This window comes from Plectropomus leopardus, chromosome 10, assembly GCF_008729295.1.
Source record: "Plectropomus leopardus isolate mb chromosome 10, YSFRI_Pleo_2.0, whole genome shotgun sequence".
Lineage (NCBI taxonomy): Eukaryota > Metazoa > Chordata > Actinopteri > Perciformes > Serranidae > Plectropomus > Plectropomus leopardus.
In genome coordinates this window covers 30,981,006-30,998,745 of record NC_056472.1, presented here as the reverse complement: position 1 = coordinate 30,998,745, position 17,740 = coordinate 30,981,006, and the positions used below count along the sequence as shown (strand labels likewise).

Sequence of the window (17,740 nt, the reverse complement as noted above, 5' to 3'; positions counted from 1 at the left end):
AGCTCCTCTCACTGATGAATGAAATCTCCAACATTCAACTGTCAGCTCGGTCCTGATATACAGCAAGTATCCTGGTTAAGAGCTTGCTGAAGGACCATAAAATCCACATCAACAATTATGATGCAATAACTCTGCAGCAGACAGGTGGTTGCTGAGCTACAGTATGAAATTTATGTACAGGCCTTGTTTTGTACTGAACTAAACAAATGGAACCTGACCAAATGTAGTAAAAATAAAAGCTAAACAACAATCCAAAGCAGTACCTGAAAGTAATATTTCACTCACAAAATGACCGTTTGTTAATTTCTCACCACATTTTAACTTGAGTTTGTGAAGAAAACTTTGTTTGGTGAACAAAGAATCCAAAAAAGGTCAACATTTGTCATGACCTGAAGTAATCAGGGCCCACAATTAACAACAAAAAATGTATCAAAACATCAGTTAAAAAAAACTGTCCTGACAACTCTTGCTTTACAACCCAAGTCTCATCGATACAGTTGTATGCTCAGAACTTCCCAAAACATGCATTTTGACTAAAACCTTATGCTTTAAAACTTGTAAGGGTGCATTACCTACAGGAAGAAGTGTTAAAAATTGTAATGTTATAGTGAAAATGGATGTTTGGGCACTACTGATCATACGGCTAGATACATTAGACCTGGATTATACTGCACAAGTTGTGTGTGAGTTTGTAAATGCATGTTTTGATATAGTACAGCTGATGTACTATATCAAAGGTAGGTAGGTAGGACAGGTAGTCTCTTGTCTTGTCTTGTTTTTTGTGGCAAATCCAAACTTATCACACTCCCTCAGTCCACATTGTTTCTTGGCAATGTTAGTACAGAGCTACACTTCAATGAGGAAAAAAACAGGGTCATGATGGAGTGCAGACAACTGAACTCAAGTTTGAACTCCAACAAACAAACAAACCCAGTGTGAAAACAGCCTTAGCCTCTGACAGATGGTTCGGATATTCAGGCAACATATCACCAGTTCAGGAATCTACACCAAATGCTTTCGATGAAACGAGCCTTTGATGTTGAAGCAGAGGCTCAAACTGGCAAGCGAGACATTTGGGTTTGTTTTCCATTCGGTTATACAACAAAAAAAGGGAGTATTTTAAGATGCCGCCCTCCTCCGTCTCTTTGGACAGCTTTCCGTTAGCTGGCAAATGAGCATGGGGGGGTAGAGACCCTCCTCTCTGCTTCACTGGGCAGTTTGTATAACGTTTTCATTGATTTCAGCCTTGGCATCACGGATGACACCTCCACACTGGCCAGAGTGAAAAAGGAACTACCTCATTTATCCCTATAGCTCACAATAAGCTGGGGATGTGTGTGTAGGCGCCTGTCTGTGTGTGTGTAGGGGGAAAAGATAAATTTAGAGAATCTGGGCTGTATGTTTGAGTGCATGTGTGTGGGTTTATGTCACTGTATGCTTCTGCATGTCGTCGGGATGTAAAGATGGCAGATGCCATTTTCAGGACAAAGAGAACAGCTTCACAGAGCTGCAGAGAACAACACGACAAGGGTGAAAACAAATAGAAACCCCACATAAGTCAACTTCGCTCCTCCAAAACTAGACAACTAGGACATGCAGACAAAGGGCGCATTGATATCGGCAGTGACACACGGGTGGCAGCTGTACACATCATGTCATTCAGTCGAGGCTGCTGTGAAAGGCGACTTTGTCAGACAAAGTCGAGTCTGGTGATGTGCTCTCATCCTGTGTGGAAATGTAGTGTAAAATAACACAGGTCTTTGTCCTTGAAATAATAATGTAACTCATGCTGCAAATTTCTTAGTTAAACTATTCTTGGTTACTTTAAAAAGATTCAGAAAATGAAGTGTAGTAGGGGATTTTTAAACATTTAAAAAAATATAGCGTGAATACTTGAAAGGACTGTACTGGTGGTTTTACATGCTTATATATATATATGTCAGCCATAAATTAGCAGATCTCCAAACTAACTTCCACTGATAGCACTGGTGCTGAAAATTTTAAAAGCACCACTAAAAACACAACAATGCAAAACATTTTAAATATATAATTGATTAGGTACTTTGGAATTGAAGAGATAATTTACAAAAATAACAATGTGCTGTTTTATTTTTTATTTTAAAAGGTCACAAGCGGCTGCCTAGGTGACGAAGTAAGCTCATATACTACGTCACTTTAGAAACACTGATATGAGATGTATGAAACCTACAAATGCAATTCATCCATAGTATCCATCCAAACTTACAATAACAACATTTTTCTCTGGCGACTGAGCTGCAACTAATGCAGCTTGCATGATTTCTTTGCAGCCAATCCTCAAATCTGAAATGTCAGAACTTTCCCAAATTAGTTCTCAAGAGTTTTTGGAAACCAAAAAGAAATTTAAAAAAAACACTTAATAAAAAACAAAAGAATGATGACAGTAGATTACTCCAAGTTTCCTGTCTTGGTGATTTTATGTTACACTCACATTAACTGAAGCCACTGTTTCATGGAAAGTGGAAAACCGTCTCTTAACTTGGAGTGTGCTTTGGCAACAAAGTGCAAGGCACATAACATTTGTAGTTAATGGACTAAAACATGCAAAACCACCGACATGGTCTTTTAAACTCCAACAGCAACAGTGGATTTGCTCAGTGACCAAAGACGTACCCCACTTTTGTTTTCATTGAGTGACTGTTAAAAGTGTGTTGTGCTTTACACTCCTGTCGCCTTCACTTGTGTACTTCACAGAGTTAAAAGAAGTGACATTAACCTTTGCTTGGTTTGTAATTAAATTTGCCTTGCAGCAGTTCAAACTGAAGAGAAGATATCCTCCAGTCATTTGAAGCATGAAAACTGAGCAGTGTACTCCGGGTTATATAAAGACTGCTTTTCTTTACTCAGTGACAGTGATATACCAGTTTAAGATTACACAGTCCCATAGAGAGTTGGGAGATTGTCATTCGTGACGCCTGATGCAACCGTACAGCAACCCTGCACCCCAGAGCTAACACTCCAAGCTACACCGCTGCTACTTTATGGTGTAACACTCGCATCACCATGGGCCTTTCACAAAACACACGCTTTACACTCACAGGCGCAGGACACACACTGATGCAGGTGTCTATGTGTGCGTACACTAACTCTGGATTTAATTACATCCTCTGCAACATGGAAGATCATAAAAAAATTATACTGATTCTTACGTCAGCATATGCACTCTTTCAGAAGGTGATCCAAACTGTCATGTGAATAAATATCACGATCATTAACTTTTATAACACAGCAGTGGTTTGGCCAAATCCCTGATGTGGGAATGTTTGTTGTTAGATCATCATCGTAGCTCGAGGGACTTGAAACGTCACCTGTGCAGCATCGTTTAGCATGTTCTAAAACCAAAGACATCATAATCAATTTTATAAAACATGTGCACACACATGAAGTCACATCCATTAAGAGTCTGACGATGAAATGTGTACAATCTTCCAAATATCTCAGGACAATTATTGACGCAAAACTGAACTTTGAAGTAAAATGTATAGTTGTAAGCAAAAAGAGGCACAAATGTTTTATTTTGTTTTTTGTAAAAAATTGTCAAATCTAAAAACATCATATTTCTGCATATAGAATAGATTAGAATATTATTTCAGTGTCTATAGAAGAGGGTTGATATATATATTTTTTTACTTACTTATTTTCTATCTTTTTATTTATAGGCTTTATTCTGTTTCCATGTGTTTGTGTGCTTCTGTGTGTCATTTTTAAGTATCACCGTTGTGGTTTAATACCACTATATCGCCACATACCTATTTTCTCACTGACAAAACCACAATGAGCTTATTCTGTTGTAATGTTATTGAACCTAGTTTGTCTTTTTCTTTAGTGTCTCGGTTTGGGGACCTATCTTAGAAGAACAGAAACTCTTTCAGTGGAATTGTTAAATGGTCCAGTAGGCTGATTGATGAGTCACAGCCGGCGTCCCTGCGCTCCAGACAGTTATAGTGGATCAGCAGCTCAATTTTAAATGATGTCTCCCACCCTTTGAACAGTTTCCTACTTCAGGACAAAGGTTCATATTCCCAAAGTGGAGTACAAAGCAGAATAAGAACAGCTTTGTTCCCGCAGCAACTCTCAGACTAATAAGTAGTAACAACATTGCAGAGATGCTACAGAAGCAATGTTTAAAATTAACGTATCTATTTACTGTAATTTAGTGGATATTGACTATTAAAGCTTTGATATATTTCAACATGTACTTCAATCATGTCTGACTGTGATGTTTTGTAAGATGTGTGTATGCCTCATCTGTCTACTGCAACACAAGTCAACCTCCAGGAAACAAAAGAGTACCTCGAACCTGAGACTTTACTGACAACAGCGACATATGATGTCCTCTTGTTTTGACGAGACCGGCCCGACTAAGAACTGACAAGTTTGCATTTTAATAAAAATCTGTGTTTATATGATAACCCTGTGAGAACGATCTTCATGTACACGGATCCTCAAGAAACTAAAAACGCTGTAGTATGAGTGTCAGGCCAGTAGTTGGCAGTGTAACTTTTTAATGACACACCACAGAAGAACGCCACACGCCTGCACATAAAGGCGTTTGTCTACTGAGCGGTGAGTATAAACAAACAAGAAGATGGCGAACTCATGCATGAGAACTGACAGCGTTAATAAACTCAGTAGAGTCAGCAGCACAAACACAACACAGCAAAAAGTTTAATGTTTCATGCAAGAACCGTTACCGTGTAAACGGCCCCTTCATGAGGCAGGAAAGCACCACAACAGTGAGCACTCATTGCAAAGACGTCAATAAAATCTGTCGAAAATCTTTTCAAGAGTTTATCAACTGATGCAGCTACCATAAACATGTACTGAGACCACAGAGTTCAAAGCCAACAATGCCATTTTCTATTTCCCACCTTATCAAACTCTAACAGCACACTGATGAGTAATAATGTGCTCATTTTGGATGCAAAGGAAATAAAGCGTACAAGTAGATAAGTCAATTACAAATACTAAAATAGGACAAATGGTCACCAATCAAAATAAAAAACTGATATCTCTGGAGCATGAAATCTACAGCAAATAGTCATTTTCAAAATTTGGATGCAACGTCACAATGGCCTTCATCTCTAACCACTAAAACATAAACAATTCATCATTAAATCCATGTGGACGTTTGTGCCACTTTTGAAAAAATTCCCTCCAGGTGCTCTTGAGATATTGTGTCCGTAAGAGTGGAACGGACAGAAGGACAAGAATATATATTTTTAAAGGTCAGCAGAACAATTTAATTGCTCCAGGCTTTCTACTTCCACTCTGGTTTTAAAACAGATTGAGATATCATTTATGACACTAAACACTGATTCAATCACTGCAGCTCAGAATAAATTGGACATAAAACCCGTAATAAAATAATTCACACCGATAACTGGCTCTGGAAATAATAAATGCAACATTTCAGACAAACCTCTTCAGTCATTGACCACTTTGTAACTCAACTTCAAAAAAAAAATACCCACAACACAAACTTTAGGTCATTAAACCCCAGTTTAACAGGGAAAAAAGTGATACGTGCCAAACACTAGTAACTTTAAAACCACTAGAAAACAACATCATCATCAAAAAAGAGAAGTAGATACATTAGCATGCCTACCTGTATCAGCGACATGTTACTGAGGTCCAGCCTGAACAGGTAGTTTCTGGATTGGGGACAGAGGAAAAAGGAGATATGTGAGTGTGTGTGTGTGTGTGTGTGTGTGTGTGTGCAACATAACTGGACTAGATCCAGAAAAAAAAGTCTTTACTAATTCAAATTAAGTATCCGAGAAGAGACAGGCCATTCGAGCAGCTGTCAACTTAAAGCAAAGCCGATTAAAGGCCATACTGTAACTGTCCGTCAGCCTTAAGTCATTGTCTTCAGTTTCCTGAGTTGTGTGGCTTTGCAAGTCCATGAACTCTAAGCAGAATGACTGTGTTTTTAATAGGGTCAAATCAGGCAAAAGTTGAACTCTTGTCTGCTAACAAGAACATGCAGAAGCGCACGTACACGCACATACACACAAACGCGCGCGCGCACAAACACACTCACTCACTATTGCTACATGACGTATTCTTTCCAATTTCATCCCTTCTGCCAAATCCAAAGCTTGACTTGGTCCAACGTGGCCTCGGCGGAGCATTTAAGAAGCATCATTATCCGAAAACCGCAGTGTACGAGTGAGTCAGAAAGGGTATCACATTCTCAGTAATGTGCTCTGTGGGGTGAAGAGCTGAGTGGATTTACAGTTCCTTACCTGGCACCCACAATAAGCTCATTCCTAGTCAGGTCAAGGGTGAGCTGGGAGTAGTCTCTCACGCCGGGGTGGGAGAAAGTAGAAATCCACGGGCTGAGTGCTGTGACAAAGAGACAAACAAAAAGGTTAGAGAGAGTTAAATCATGTCATAGTTCAGGAGATAAAAGCAGTGACAGTTAAAGACAAAAATCTTGAAACACAGTATTTTCACTGATGCACACAAAAGCTTTTTGTTTTGGCAATTTTATGTACCGGTGTATCTCTAAAGCAACAACCATAGAAGCCACCTGCCACCAGATGAGCCAATAGCTAAATCTGATTGCAACGGCTGACTTTCAACAAAAAGAGTCCAGTCACTCTTCTCTGCATTTTTAAACAGGGCTCCCACGTTTTCGTGGACAAAATTTCAACTTTTTCCATGACTTTTCAAGCACCCAAAAATATTTTTTTTCCTTGCCCCACTTACCAAGCCTTTTTTACATTATATTATATTTGTATATTCATTAAAGAAATTACATCTAATTAATATATTTGGGACTGCTGGTCAGACACAACAAGGAAAATGAAAAGGTGGTCCCTGCCCTCTGGAAACTTGAAATGTGTATTATTATACTTTTTTTTTATTAGACTGTGAGATTAAAACCTTAACTGATTGTTCAAAGAACATCAATACAGTAATCTATAGTAGGAAAATGGATTATCTGAAGCTGTAGTGGTAAAAATGTGCAGTGTGCAGTGCAGGAAGAGCCTCCTGCGCTATGACCGTGTCCCCTGCAGAGAGGGGACAAAGCCGCCCGAGCCACATCAGACACAAAATCCTGATACAACCTGACGCTGGGATAAACACAGCTCTGTGTGGTGTGTGAGGCTGAAACCTCTGCGCTGTTTGAAACTGGCTTTAACAAATCAAAATTTCAAAGCTGCAGAGCAGAGGGGCCGCCTGGCGGGGCTTTTAATGTCACTTTGAAAACTGCAGGAAAAAAGCATTTTCTCTTCGATCTTTGTGTGACCCCAGAGCGAGGACCTTTAAACGGATTTCACCACGTGGGAGGTTTGCGCGGCATAAAGGGATTTCCCATATTTCCCATGCTGTACACAGTTTCACAGCGGTTGGTGGGAATTCACATTCCCTTAACCAGTTTCAAAAGCTGTGTTAAATAGCTTTCAGCCATTTCCACAAAGCTTTGAGAAAGTAGAAAGATACAGCTGTGAATGATTACAATGCCCCGTATATCTGTGAATTAATATATACAACATGGTAAAGCTCAAAGGAAGAAGAAGGAAAAACTAGGATCACCGCCACGCAGTCTGCCTCCACGCACCAGGGAAGTTGAATTTACAGTTTACATCCATGTCTGTGAAAACATGGATGCTTCACACACACCTTCTCCCCGGCGGCACACAAGATGTCTTCAAGATGTGTCTCATCAATTCATTCATTCCTTCTGTTCCTGAGATATGACGTTGATCAGTGGCCAGGAAAGTGTTCTTTTGTGTTTAAGGTGTTTTTGTTATATTGCGTTCACAATCATTAGACATATGCAAGGTCACAGTGACCTTGACCACCAGTTTTGAATGAGTTTTATCTCTGAGTCCAAGAGGACATTTGTGCCAAATTCAAAGATATTTTTCAAGGTGTTCTTGAGATATTGCATTCACTAGAATGGGACAGACAAGGTCACAGTGACCTTGACCTTTGACCTATGATTACCAAAATCTAATCAGTTCATCGTTGAGAACAAGTGAAGGATATTTGGGCCAAATTTGAGGAAATTCCCTCTAGGCATTCTTGAGATTTCACATCTACAAAAATGGGTCAGATGGACAGACGGACGAATGGACAGATGGACAACTTGGAGAAATAATGCCTCCAGTCTCGGTTTTCCCTGCACGGAGGCATATAAAGGGTGTTGGTGGTAACATGTGGCCACACTGCTGATAAGTATTCATTAGGGAAGCAGTCATCAAACATTTAAAACCTTAAACCCTCTTTTAAAGTATAAGCTCCAGGCTACGGGTGTAAGATGACATCAAAGTGTTGGAGGAAGTCACAGCGAACAGTGAAACGACTCTCCTTCAAGCACAGAGACGGGCTGCAGGGATTGATGGGACCCATATGGCTCCGTCATCTGCAAACATAACTAGATATATGAGTGATAAAAAGGCACGAGGCTGCAGTTACATTACACCACGGTGCTCCTGATTTAAGATACTGATTCTATACACTCTCATCTGCAGAAACATGCAGACGAACACACACATCCTGGGGTGAAGGCTGGCAGTATTGACAGGGGAAATCAGTTATGTAAGAGCTGTCTGCTACAACCTGTTGTGTCCAGATGTTGACCTGGATGGAGATGTTTTAGAGAGCTGCTGTCAGACTGAACATGACTTTGGGTTTTGTCGTTATAAGATGAGAACAAGGTCTGAATGAGTAATCCATTTTGTAGGGGAAGTAATATGCCAGAGAGTGCAATTTTCAAATTGTAAATGTGATTTAATGGATCAGACCTTTTTTACTCTACATTTTTCTGTCAACACATCTCATGAAACAGACCACCACAATGTTTAAGTCCATCCTGGGTCTGGACTGTTGCCAAGCAGCATTCTTGCACACTAGCTTTGTGTAGGCAGTCTGCGTGTTACCTGCCTGATATCAGACAGAATTGTCGACTCGTTACCGTCCATTTCAGTCAACTTGGTCGAGTGGGTGGGTTCCAAGGACTGGACCCAGGCAAACACGTTACCGCAGGCTAGCTGCTTTGTATCATGTACATTTATCTGTATGTACCCATTTGTTGTGCAACCCGTGAAAATAAGAGTCTGTTGACTCAGGCTGACTCTGTTTAAGGTTTGCAGTGAAGTATTCAGGCCTCTCTACTTCCCTTCATCGACTTCTGACAACTTTCATAATTCAATTCAAATGCTATGTGAGAAAATCTCATCTTTGAGGTGTTAAATTTGTCATTACAGTAGGCTTATAGAGTACACCAAGAATGAGTCCTAATTCCTAGAAATTTGTCTGCATCTCAGCACCTCCAGTTACCTTGTCTCAAATTCAGTGGGTTTTTGAAAGGGTTTTGAATATGTATAGTTTAAAGTCCCAGTAGTGTTTCACTCTATGGAGTACTGCAGATATGAGTCCTATTTTTTTGTCCATTTAGATTTTTGTCCATTGCCTTGAATTCAATGGGTTTTTAAATAGGTTTTTGGTTAGATGCCTGAAATAAGGTCGTTCATATGGCCGCTCATGTTTTTGGATTTTAACATCGGCCTTCATAGTTACACGCATGGGAGAAGTTTCAGTAGGTTACAATCTGCAACCTCACTACAAGATGCAACTCAAACTTATACATTAGATCTTTAAAGTTGGGCAATGTAGTTTTCAACAAACTCAAGAGCAAGTAAATAGTGGTTACATTTGGATCTTTTTTATCAGTAGAAAACACACTGGACGACTGGTCGGTCGAGTTCTGGCACAAGATGACACTCAAAAGGTTGCAAGAATGGCAGTTGATTCATTGTATTGTACCAAAACAAACATGGCAATCAGCAGCTTGGACCGTTTATATGCTGCACTGAACAGCCAAAAAAGAAAGAAAAGCATTGTTTGGTTGATGTATTATTCTCTCAAACCACTTAGACTCTGACTTTTCTCCAAGTGTCTAGAAGACCCTTGGAGGAACTTACCAAAGGCAACTGCATAATTTTGTATACTGATTGTAGTTGTATGCATTTATCATAAGTAATAATATGTAAATCTCAAATACAGGCATTGATTTTGAATTACAGATAATTACATGTTCAATTATCAAAACTTAATGAAGGTTAACGTGCGCACTGTATGTAGCAGCTCTAGAACAGAATCAGTCATACTGCCATGCGAACTGCCTGAAGCAGACAAAATAATGGTTAATTATATTAACAAATGCTCTGCTCTCTTTGAGAACATACGAGAAACATGAACAAGGGTAAAAATTATTAATAGACTGTGAAACATTTATATACACAGAAGATTAAATCACTGATAACCTCAGCATGCATAATAAATCACTGGACGCCTTGGTGTAATTTCAACACCATACACGTCGTCTCTCTCTCTATATAAATATTTATATTGCACATATGCGCATCGTTCCCATTTCTCACATTCAAGCATGCATGCTTGAGTTGACCATCTTTGACACACAGGGTGGGTGTAGAAACCATACAAGGCCGGTGCGAGGAGGCGAGCGGGACCATCTGTACATCACTCTCTGATTAATGGCTGCAGAGGCCAAAGCTTGAGGAGCAGAGGGGAGCGGGGGGCCATCTTAAACCTCGCAATCTTATGCAAACAGACCTGAAGCTGATTTAAAGAGTCCAACACAAGCACGGGTTTGCACAAAGCTGCAGCACATGTGAAGGGAGCATGTAAGTATGTGCATAGTGTCCCTGTAAATGTTCACATGATTCAAATTCAAATGAGATCATTACAATTATCTATATCAGTCATTTAAATTCTGACTGCAATAGCACCTCATTAACATTCATTACACTGAAAGTCTTTTATAAAAAAAAAAACAACTACAGGACAAACAGAGCTTTCTAGTTTAAGTACATGAATGCCTGCTTTGCACTGCCTGCTTGTGTTCATATACTTGACAAAGTGACAAAAGTGCCTCCTCAACTTTTGTCGAGCTTTCATGCTGCTGTGTGCGCAAACCACAGCAGCAGCAGCCAGTAAAAGACATTTCTTAAATGTTGCAACTGTGGACAGGCAAACCAAAAATCATCCGTCATCACCCATCATTGCATTGTTCGGAAGTATTTAGGAGAGAATAAATTAGATGCAAAGAGTAGATGAGGCCTGTGTCAGCACTGCAAAGCACCATAACTAACTTGTTAAACCACCTGAAAAAACACCACAGTCTGCAGTATGATAAATGCATAAAAACCAAGAAGGGAAACGTTGCTAACAGTGCCGCACTGTTGGCGTTAATCCCAATACTCGTCCAGCGTCAGGTCACAAGCAGAAGGTGAAAATTAAAAGCAAAGCTCTCTTGATTTAATTTTATTTGGGGGGGTGGTTTGTAAAAAAATTTTTTAAATTTTGCGTCTAGGAGATGGACAGATGAAGAAAAATCTTATTTAATTCTTATTTTGATGCAAATATTTGTACATAAACAGGAAAGGAGCACAACATTTAAGTGAAAGCAGTGCTCTGTTTATTTGAATGTGAAAGTGCATAATATGTTTCATCTAAAAATCAATCATTTATCGCAATTTCAATATTGATCCAAATAATCATGATCATAATCATGCAACCCTAGTACTAGTATATGAGTAGTTGTTTGGACACTTCATAGGACCTCGTTCATTTGAGACAAACTTCTGCACAACCTTCACTGAGCTTATAAACCCAGCAGACACTGTGGTAACATGAACTAAATCTGTAGATCTCACCAGAGTGAACTGCACAAACTGGAATAAACATTTACAAAAAAGGAAAAAACACCACTTTTGGAAAACAAATATGAATACTGGAAAATGCAAACTAAACCAACACACTAGTTGTAGAGTTATATAACAGCGATTTATGCAGGCGTGCTTTTGATTGACGTAAATTAGGATGTAACAGCCAGTTGGACTCTGATAAATCTGAGACAGTGGATTTATTATTAAGGAGCTCTGTTTAGGTGCTACGTTTACACTGTGTGTGTAATATGTGTAAGCACACATGATGCCTGAAGCTTGTTCTGTGTTTCTCTCCCTCCCTTCAACAATCATATCATGTTCCCAAAGAAGGGAGAAGCCAGAGGTGAAAGTGGAGCGATTATACAACAGGAGAAATGTTGTGGTAAAAACAGAGAGCAGAGCCAGGACATTGCACATAAAAGTACAATCAAACCTAATCTCATAGCAGTCCGTTGGGGCAAAATACTGCTCCGATTAAACCCATATTTAGTCCCCGCCCCCACGTTACACACCAAATATATCCTGGAAAACATCCAGAAATAGAAAATGATGTCATTTAGACAAATGACAGACTGTTAAAGTGACTTATTCTCCCCATAAAATAAGACCATTAAAACAGAGCATATGACATGAACCATAAAATAAGAATGTGCAGTGGGGAAATAGATAACAAGAGAATTATTCCCACAGAGGCATTATGCACCTAACAGTAAAAACAGGAGCTGTTAGTGTTCAGTTCAGGGAGTTTAATGTGGAGCGTGAATCACTTGAAATTCGAACTGAGAAGTATTACGCGCATATAAACATTTTCCCCACCGTGTGGATATCTCTTCAAATGCTTGTAAAAAAAAAGAAAGGTCGAGTTTGATTCAGTGGCGTGTAGGAGAGCTCGTGAACCATGAGCTTGTTTACTCTCTTAGAAAGGCCTCTGTGACAGTGAGGGGTCTTTCACTGACTGACATTTATCCTCCTGCTTACAAGTGGTTTTATATGCGCTGCTCCCTCCTTACCCTCATAACTGTCTGTCCTGGTGGTGGGGCAGAGAAGGAACAATAAAGCAGGGTGTATATGAGAGCCCCCCCTCCCTCTAGGTTGACTCACAGGCCCCAAGCCGGACTTGATGAACGATTATTGCGTTATTTTTTTCCCCTCTGCAATCGGCTGGCAGACGGATTAATGCATTAGCCCGTGGCTGCCAGAGGGATGAGGAGAAGGATGAGGACAGTGGCTGAGACATTCGTCTCCCACAGACATAAATCATAACCTCTCTATCTCTTTCCATCTTTTTAAACATTCGGCTTCTTCCCACACAGCCAGCATGTGGGCACAGTGAAGTGGCACCCCGACTGATCCGACTCGCTATTAGACCGAGTCTGGATGGAGAGCAGTCTAGGCTGGAAAATGCCAACATATTATGGAGCTAAGGGAATGAAAGCAAAACATATCGCTGATCAAAAACAACTAAAAAAAAAAAAAAAGATCTGTCTGCACAAACAAACAAAAACACACACAGAGAGCCACACATCTTGAAAACAATCTGAATCGTTTATCGCTTTAAATCCTGATGGAATGTGAGATTCCCTCAAGTTGGAGCTCAGAGGAGGCGATTTGATAAAGATCCAATCTTACCTTCATCTAATCCCTTTAAATTTGAGCCGATGGGCTCGAGGGCTTGCTCACCCATCAAACTTTGTCATTCTCTGAGCTGGGAGGATGGAGTCAGTCATTAGGGGCACGGTACGGACACAAATAGAGAGAGAATTTCTACTGAAATGTACACATTTGACAGATGATAACACATAATAGGTCCTCTTGAGACCTAATGTTTGACTTTAGATTCAACAGCTACAAAGTAGTATCTGACAGTAAGGAGTACAGATTTGAAGTGAAAGTGTAGCTGCTGATGGAGCCATCAGTGTAGTAATACAATACAATAATACAGTGTTTTCAGTCAGTCTGCCACTAACCGAAATATTTAAGGATCTGATGGATTTCCATATAATTTTGCACAGATACTCCTGGTCGTCAGAGGAGGAACCCTTGTCACTTTGGTGATCCTAATCCAAGCAGTAAGGGTGTAAATCACTGGTTTCATCACAATATATTACATAGATTCTGAGACAACAATACAAAACTGCCACAATAAGATTTGAATTTGATTCAATTTAGGGGACTGCGACAATATGAGCCCCATGTCTTCATTTTAACTCAGACCATGATCTTTTCCCTAAAACTTTCAGGCCTAAAACTTCTCCCAACATCCTCAAAATGTGGATTAAACAACAAGATCTTATAACAAAGGTATACAACATGGCTCAATAATAACTGTTGAGGATCATAGACAAAACAACTGTCTTTTGTGAGTCACGTTTTCCCCACATATACAACATGCTAATGTTATTAGCATAACCCTATGGCAATATTACACTGTAAAATAGCTTAGAGGCTAGCAGACTTTTCCCTACTTATAACTTCGTCAGTTAACTTTGGTTATAATTCATAACCAAATCAAATTTATTTATACTTTCTCTTACTCACTGCTGATTTAAGCCACTGCATCCCGACAGAACAGCACGGATGAATTTCAGCAATGCACATTCATTCAGTCGCACATTGTTGAAACTGAGCAGTTAATGTAACGTTAGCAGGAAGTTTGCTAACGTTACATCTGCAGTTCTTCTAATGGCCACTTGAAGCTGGCTCCAAGATAGAGTCAGTCCCAATATACACTCGTGTTAAAATGCCAACATTTCAACCAACAAACAAATGAAAGAAAAAAAAAACTGTTTTGGTCTCTATAGCTAAGTTCCCCATTCATGACATCTGTAGTGCAACTCTTCGGCTGCCTAAAAAAATTCTGCTCAACATTTGGTTGTACTAAAAGACCCGTTGAGCAGTCCAGTACTCAGTTCTCAAGTTGTCAACAAGTGCGTTTAGTTTCAGCGCGTTTGTGTAGATCAGAAACATTTCTATATGGGAAAAGATCCTTCTCGGCCCACGTGGTCACTTGATCTGCAATATCTGTAGCCTCAATGCCAAAAATGCCTCACAGAAGAGCACTTCTCCAGCAGTCTAGATCTACACCATGCTCAGATGAACAGTAGGAACTAGCAGCTGCAACAGCTAAGAAAAAAAAGACAAAAGAAAAGCACACACCAATAATTATATCAAATATTTTTGTCACCTGAGGTGCAAAACTGACAGTCTGACTATTCTTTTTACCATGCTGTTGTACTGAGTGTAAATAACAATGACGTGAGTCAGGCAATGCATCAGCTCCCACAATTCTAGTCCTCCAACATCAAGCGGGGACAGAAACAAAGAGTAAGAGAGATGGCGTGATACAGAGTTAGAGATCTGGCGCCATTAAAGGCACTGATTGGATGAGTGGGATAAAATGCATTTGACTGAGTGAGCAAAAGTAAAGTAATGGTTTTAAGGGGACAGTTCATTTCTAAGTAAAAAAATCTCAATTGTTTTGATGTGAATGTGGACTTAGATGGCACTCAGCGTGTGGTGCTTACAGTGCCAAAAAGGAAAAATTATAAACTCAACAGTTATGTCTTTTTCCAGAAATCACAATCCCGTCACTAAAGATAATCCACAGACCTGGTGACGAGCAGTTTCATGTAGGAACTACTTTCTCTCTACAGAACTACACCCGCCAACATTATCATTGCACAGAAGGAAGCTTAAATCTACCAACCGCTCGCCTATCGCCACTGAGCTAGCTAATGCTACAGATCAGCCGAGGAGGATGCCCGTTATGTTTACATCTTGTGTTTTCTCAGCACAAGCTTCTCGTCGATGAGTAGATGCACGCGTCCTTTAGCGCGGTGATACGATTGGCGGGTATAGTTCGGTAGGAAGAAAGTAGTTCCTCCATGAAACTACTCACAGCAAGGTGTGTGAATTATTTTGGGGATCCAGGTCCTGACTTCTGAAAGGAGTCATTGCTGTTCAGTTTTTCAAATCTTTTTTTTTTTTTTTTTTAGCACTTTGAGCACCACAAGCCGAGGGCCATCTAGTTCCATCATATTGGACTGAAGACAGACATTTCTACGGCTGATATCTCCAACACTCAGCAACTCACACCAAAACAATCCAGACTGACAAACAGAAATACAAGTGAGCGGAAAAGTATATATTTTTTTTATTTTGGGGTGAACGGTCTCTATGCAATCCATTTATAAGTCCTGTGACCTTGTGACCGATGACTAAGGAAATAAAAGTGCAAAAGAAACCACTGGCAGAAGAAGCTCAGATGACCTTTAAAATCAAATTGTGTGTATCAGTAAACTTGAATTCCTCACTTTTTTCTGTCTTACAGCAAATATTCTCATAATAACAACCTGCACTATATCATTTTCTTAATCATTAGCATGATAATCAGGCATCTAGTTGATTTCTCCCCTCAAGCGTTGCACTGCTTAATGAGCTATGAATGACACATATTGTACTAAAGGTATCTGTCTATCATCATCTTCCTTCAGGGTGATACACAGGAACACAATGTCGTGCTAATGGGGAGAAGACTCGCTGGAAATAGGCAATATTAAAAATGGTTATCTTCAGGGCAAGGTGGTCTATCCAAAACTGTTAATGTGGATATGTGCTGCCATCTGGCAGATGATTCTCTGAATGAAGGATCACCTCCAGTGTCAATTAGCACATACACTGTATGATTCTGAATAAATTTAGCTCAACCAACAGCAATATTCCCACTTCCTGACAATATTACTCCCATTTGAAATGTGAAAATAACAATTGGGGCTAAATAATGGCACAAGAATGAATCCATTCTGCAATATACAAATTAACATACAATATCCATTTATTGTAAGCACCTTTTTGTGCAAATAAAGCTAAAGCACCACTATAAATGCCACATTTCCCTACATTTTCTAGGGTTTTTCAGCACTGAAGGGGCAAAACTTTCCTTGCAGCACAGTGCCAGATCTTTTCACACCTCTGCCTTATCTGACTCAAATCCCTTGAAATATGTTTTGTTTGGTCTTCTTCATATCGCTCTTCGTCCTTCCTCACACTTAGGCTCCACGCTGTTCTGTTCTTCTCTATCGCTAATATTCTAACTTTCGGTTTTCACTGTGTCTGCACTCGTAGAGGGTGACAGTTTGTTAGAGTGTCTCAGTGGAGCACAACTGTCCCTCTGTACTTCTGTCCTCCACCGCTCCATCCTCGCACTTGACTGAACTCAGATAGAGGGGTCCGCGGGTCACAGGCAGAGCTGAGAAACAGCCTGCGGAGACTGGGGACTGAGCAGCCACAGGAGGAATAACGGCAGGGCCAGTAGGCTAATCGCCTCTCAGTCAGCGACCGGTAAAGATGTGTGTGTCTCTCACAAAACCAACAGTGAGGCAACATCCAAAGCCACTGACAGGAGTCCAGTGAGGTGGTTGCATTGGAAAACTGACGGAAAAGAGTGTGGGAAATAGAGCAACAAGCAGTGCCGAAATCTGACTTTTGGCTCACCGGCCAAGGTGTCTGGTTGATGAAAAAGTCCACCAGCCAAGCAAATATTTTTACCCGCCAAAATGCTAAGTGGTCACTTTTGTTTCACGTTTCACAGAGCAAAATCTTAAGCAAAATTATTTAGATATATTGGAAAAACTCATCAACACAGTCTCAGTGTGTAAATATGTTCCCTGTGTTAAGCAGTCATGCAGTGTAAATGTCTAGGGCTTTTATTGTGAAAGGTACCATCGGAGCTAAAATTTGCAGCCTTGGTTAAATATGGGGCCCTCCGTGTTATTATTTCATAAGTATGCATGCAATGTTAGTTTGCAGTGGACCAGGGGCAAGTTATAGTTACAGCGCCACAAAAGGACCGCTTGAGACAGTGACAGCAACCAAAAATAAATAAATAAATAATGAATTTAGTAGCAGAGTAGCAGTAGTAGCAGAATGATCCCGTTTCTTTGGGCATCAGATGGCAATTTAATTTGGTGTTTGCTCTTGCCAGCTCGGGTTCTGGA

General features: G+C 40.1%; 1 protein-coding gene across 5 annotated transcripts in view; it reads right to left on the bottom strand.

The window, feature by feature from the left end:
- The window catches only part of sema5ba (sema domain, seven thrombospondin repeats (type 1 and type 1-like), transmembrane domain (TM) and short cytoplasmic domain, (semaphorin) 5Ba), a 226,256-nt gene that overhangs the window by 109,802 nt on the left and 98,714 nt on the right, over positions 1-17,740 (bottom strand). For all 5 annotated transcript variants that reach the window (XM_042495042.1, XM_042495045.1, XM_042495043.1 and 2 more), the window contains 2 exons: positions 6,288-6,387; positions 5,648-5,693 (listed from right to left, as the gene is read on the bottom strand). In XM_042495042.1, coding sequence (XP_042350976.1) covers positions 5,648-5,693; positions 6,288-6,387 — 146 coding nt within the window. The remainder of the gene's footprint in view (positions 1-5,647; positions 5,694-6,287; positions 6,388-17,740) is intronic.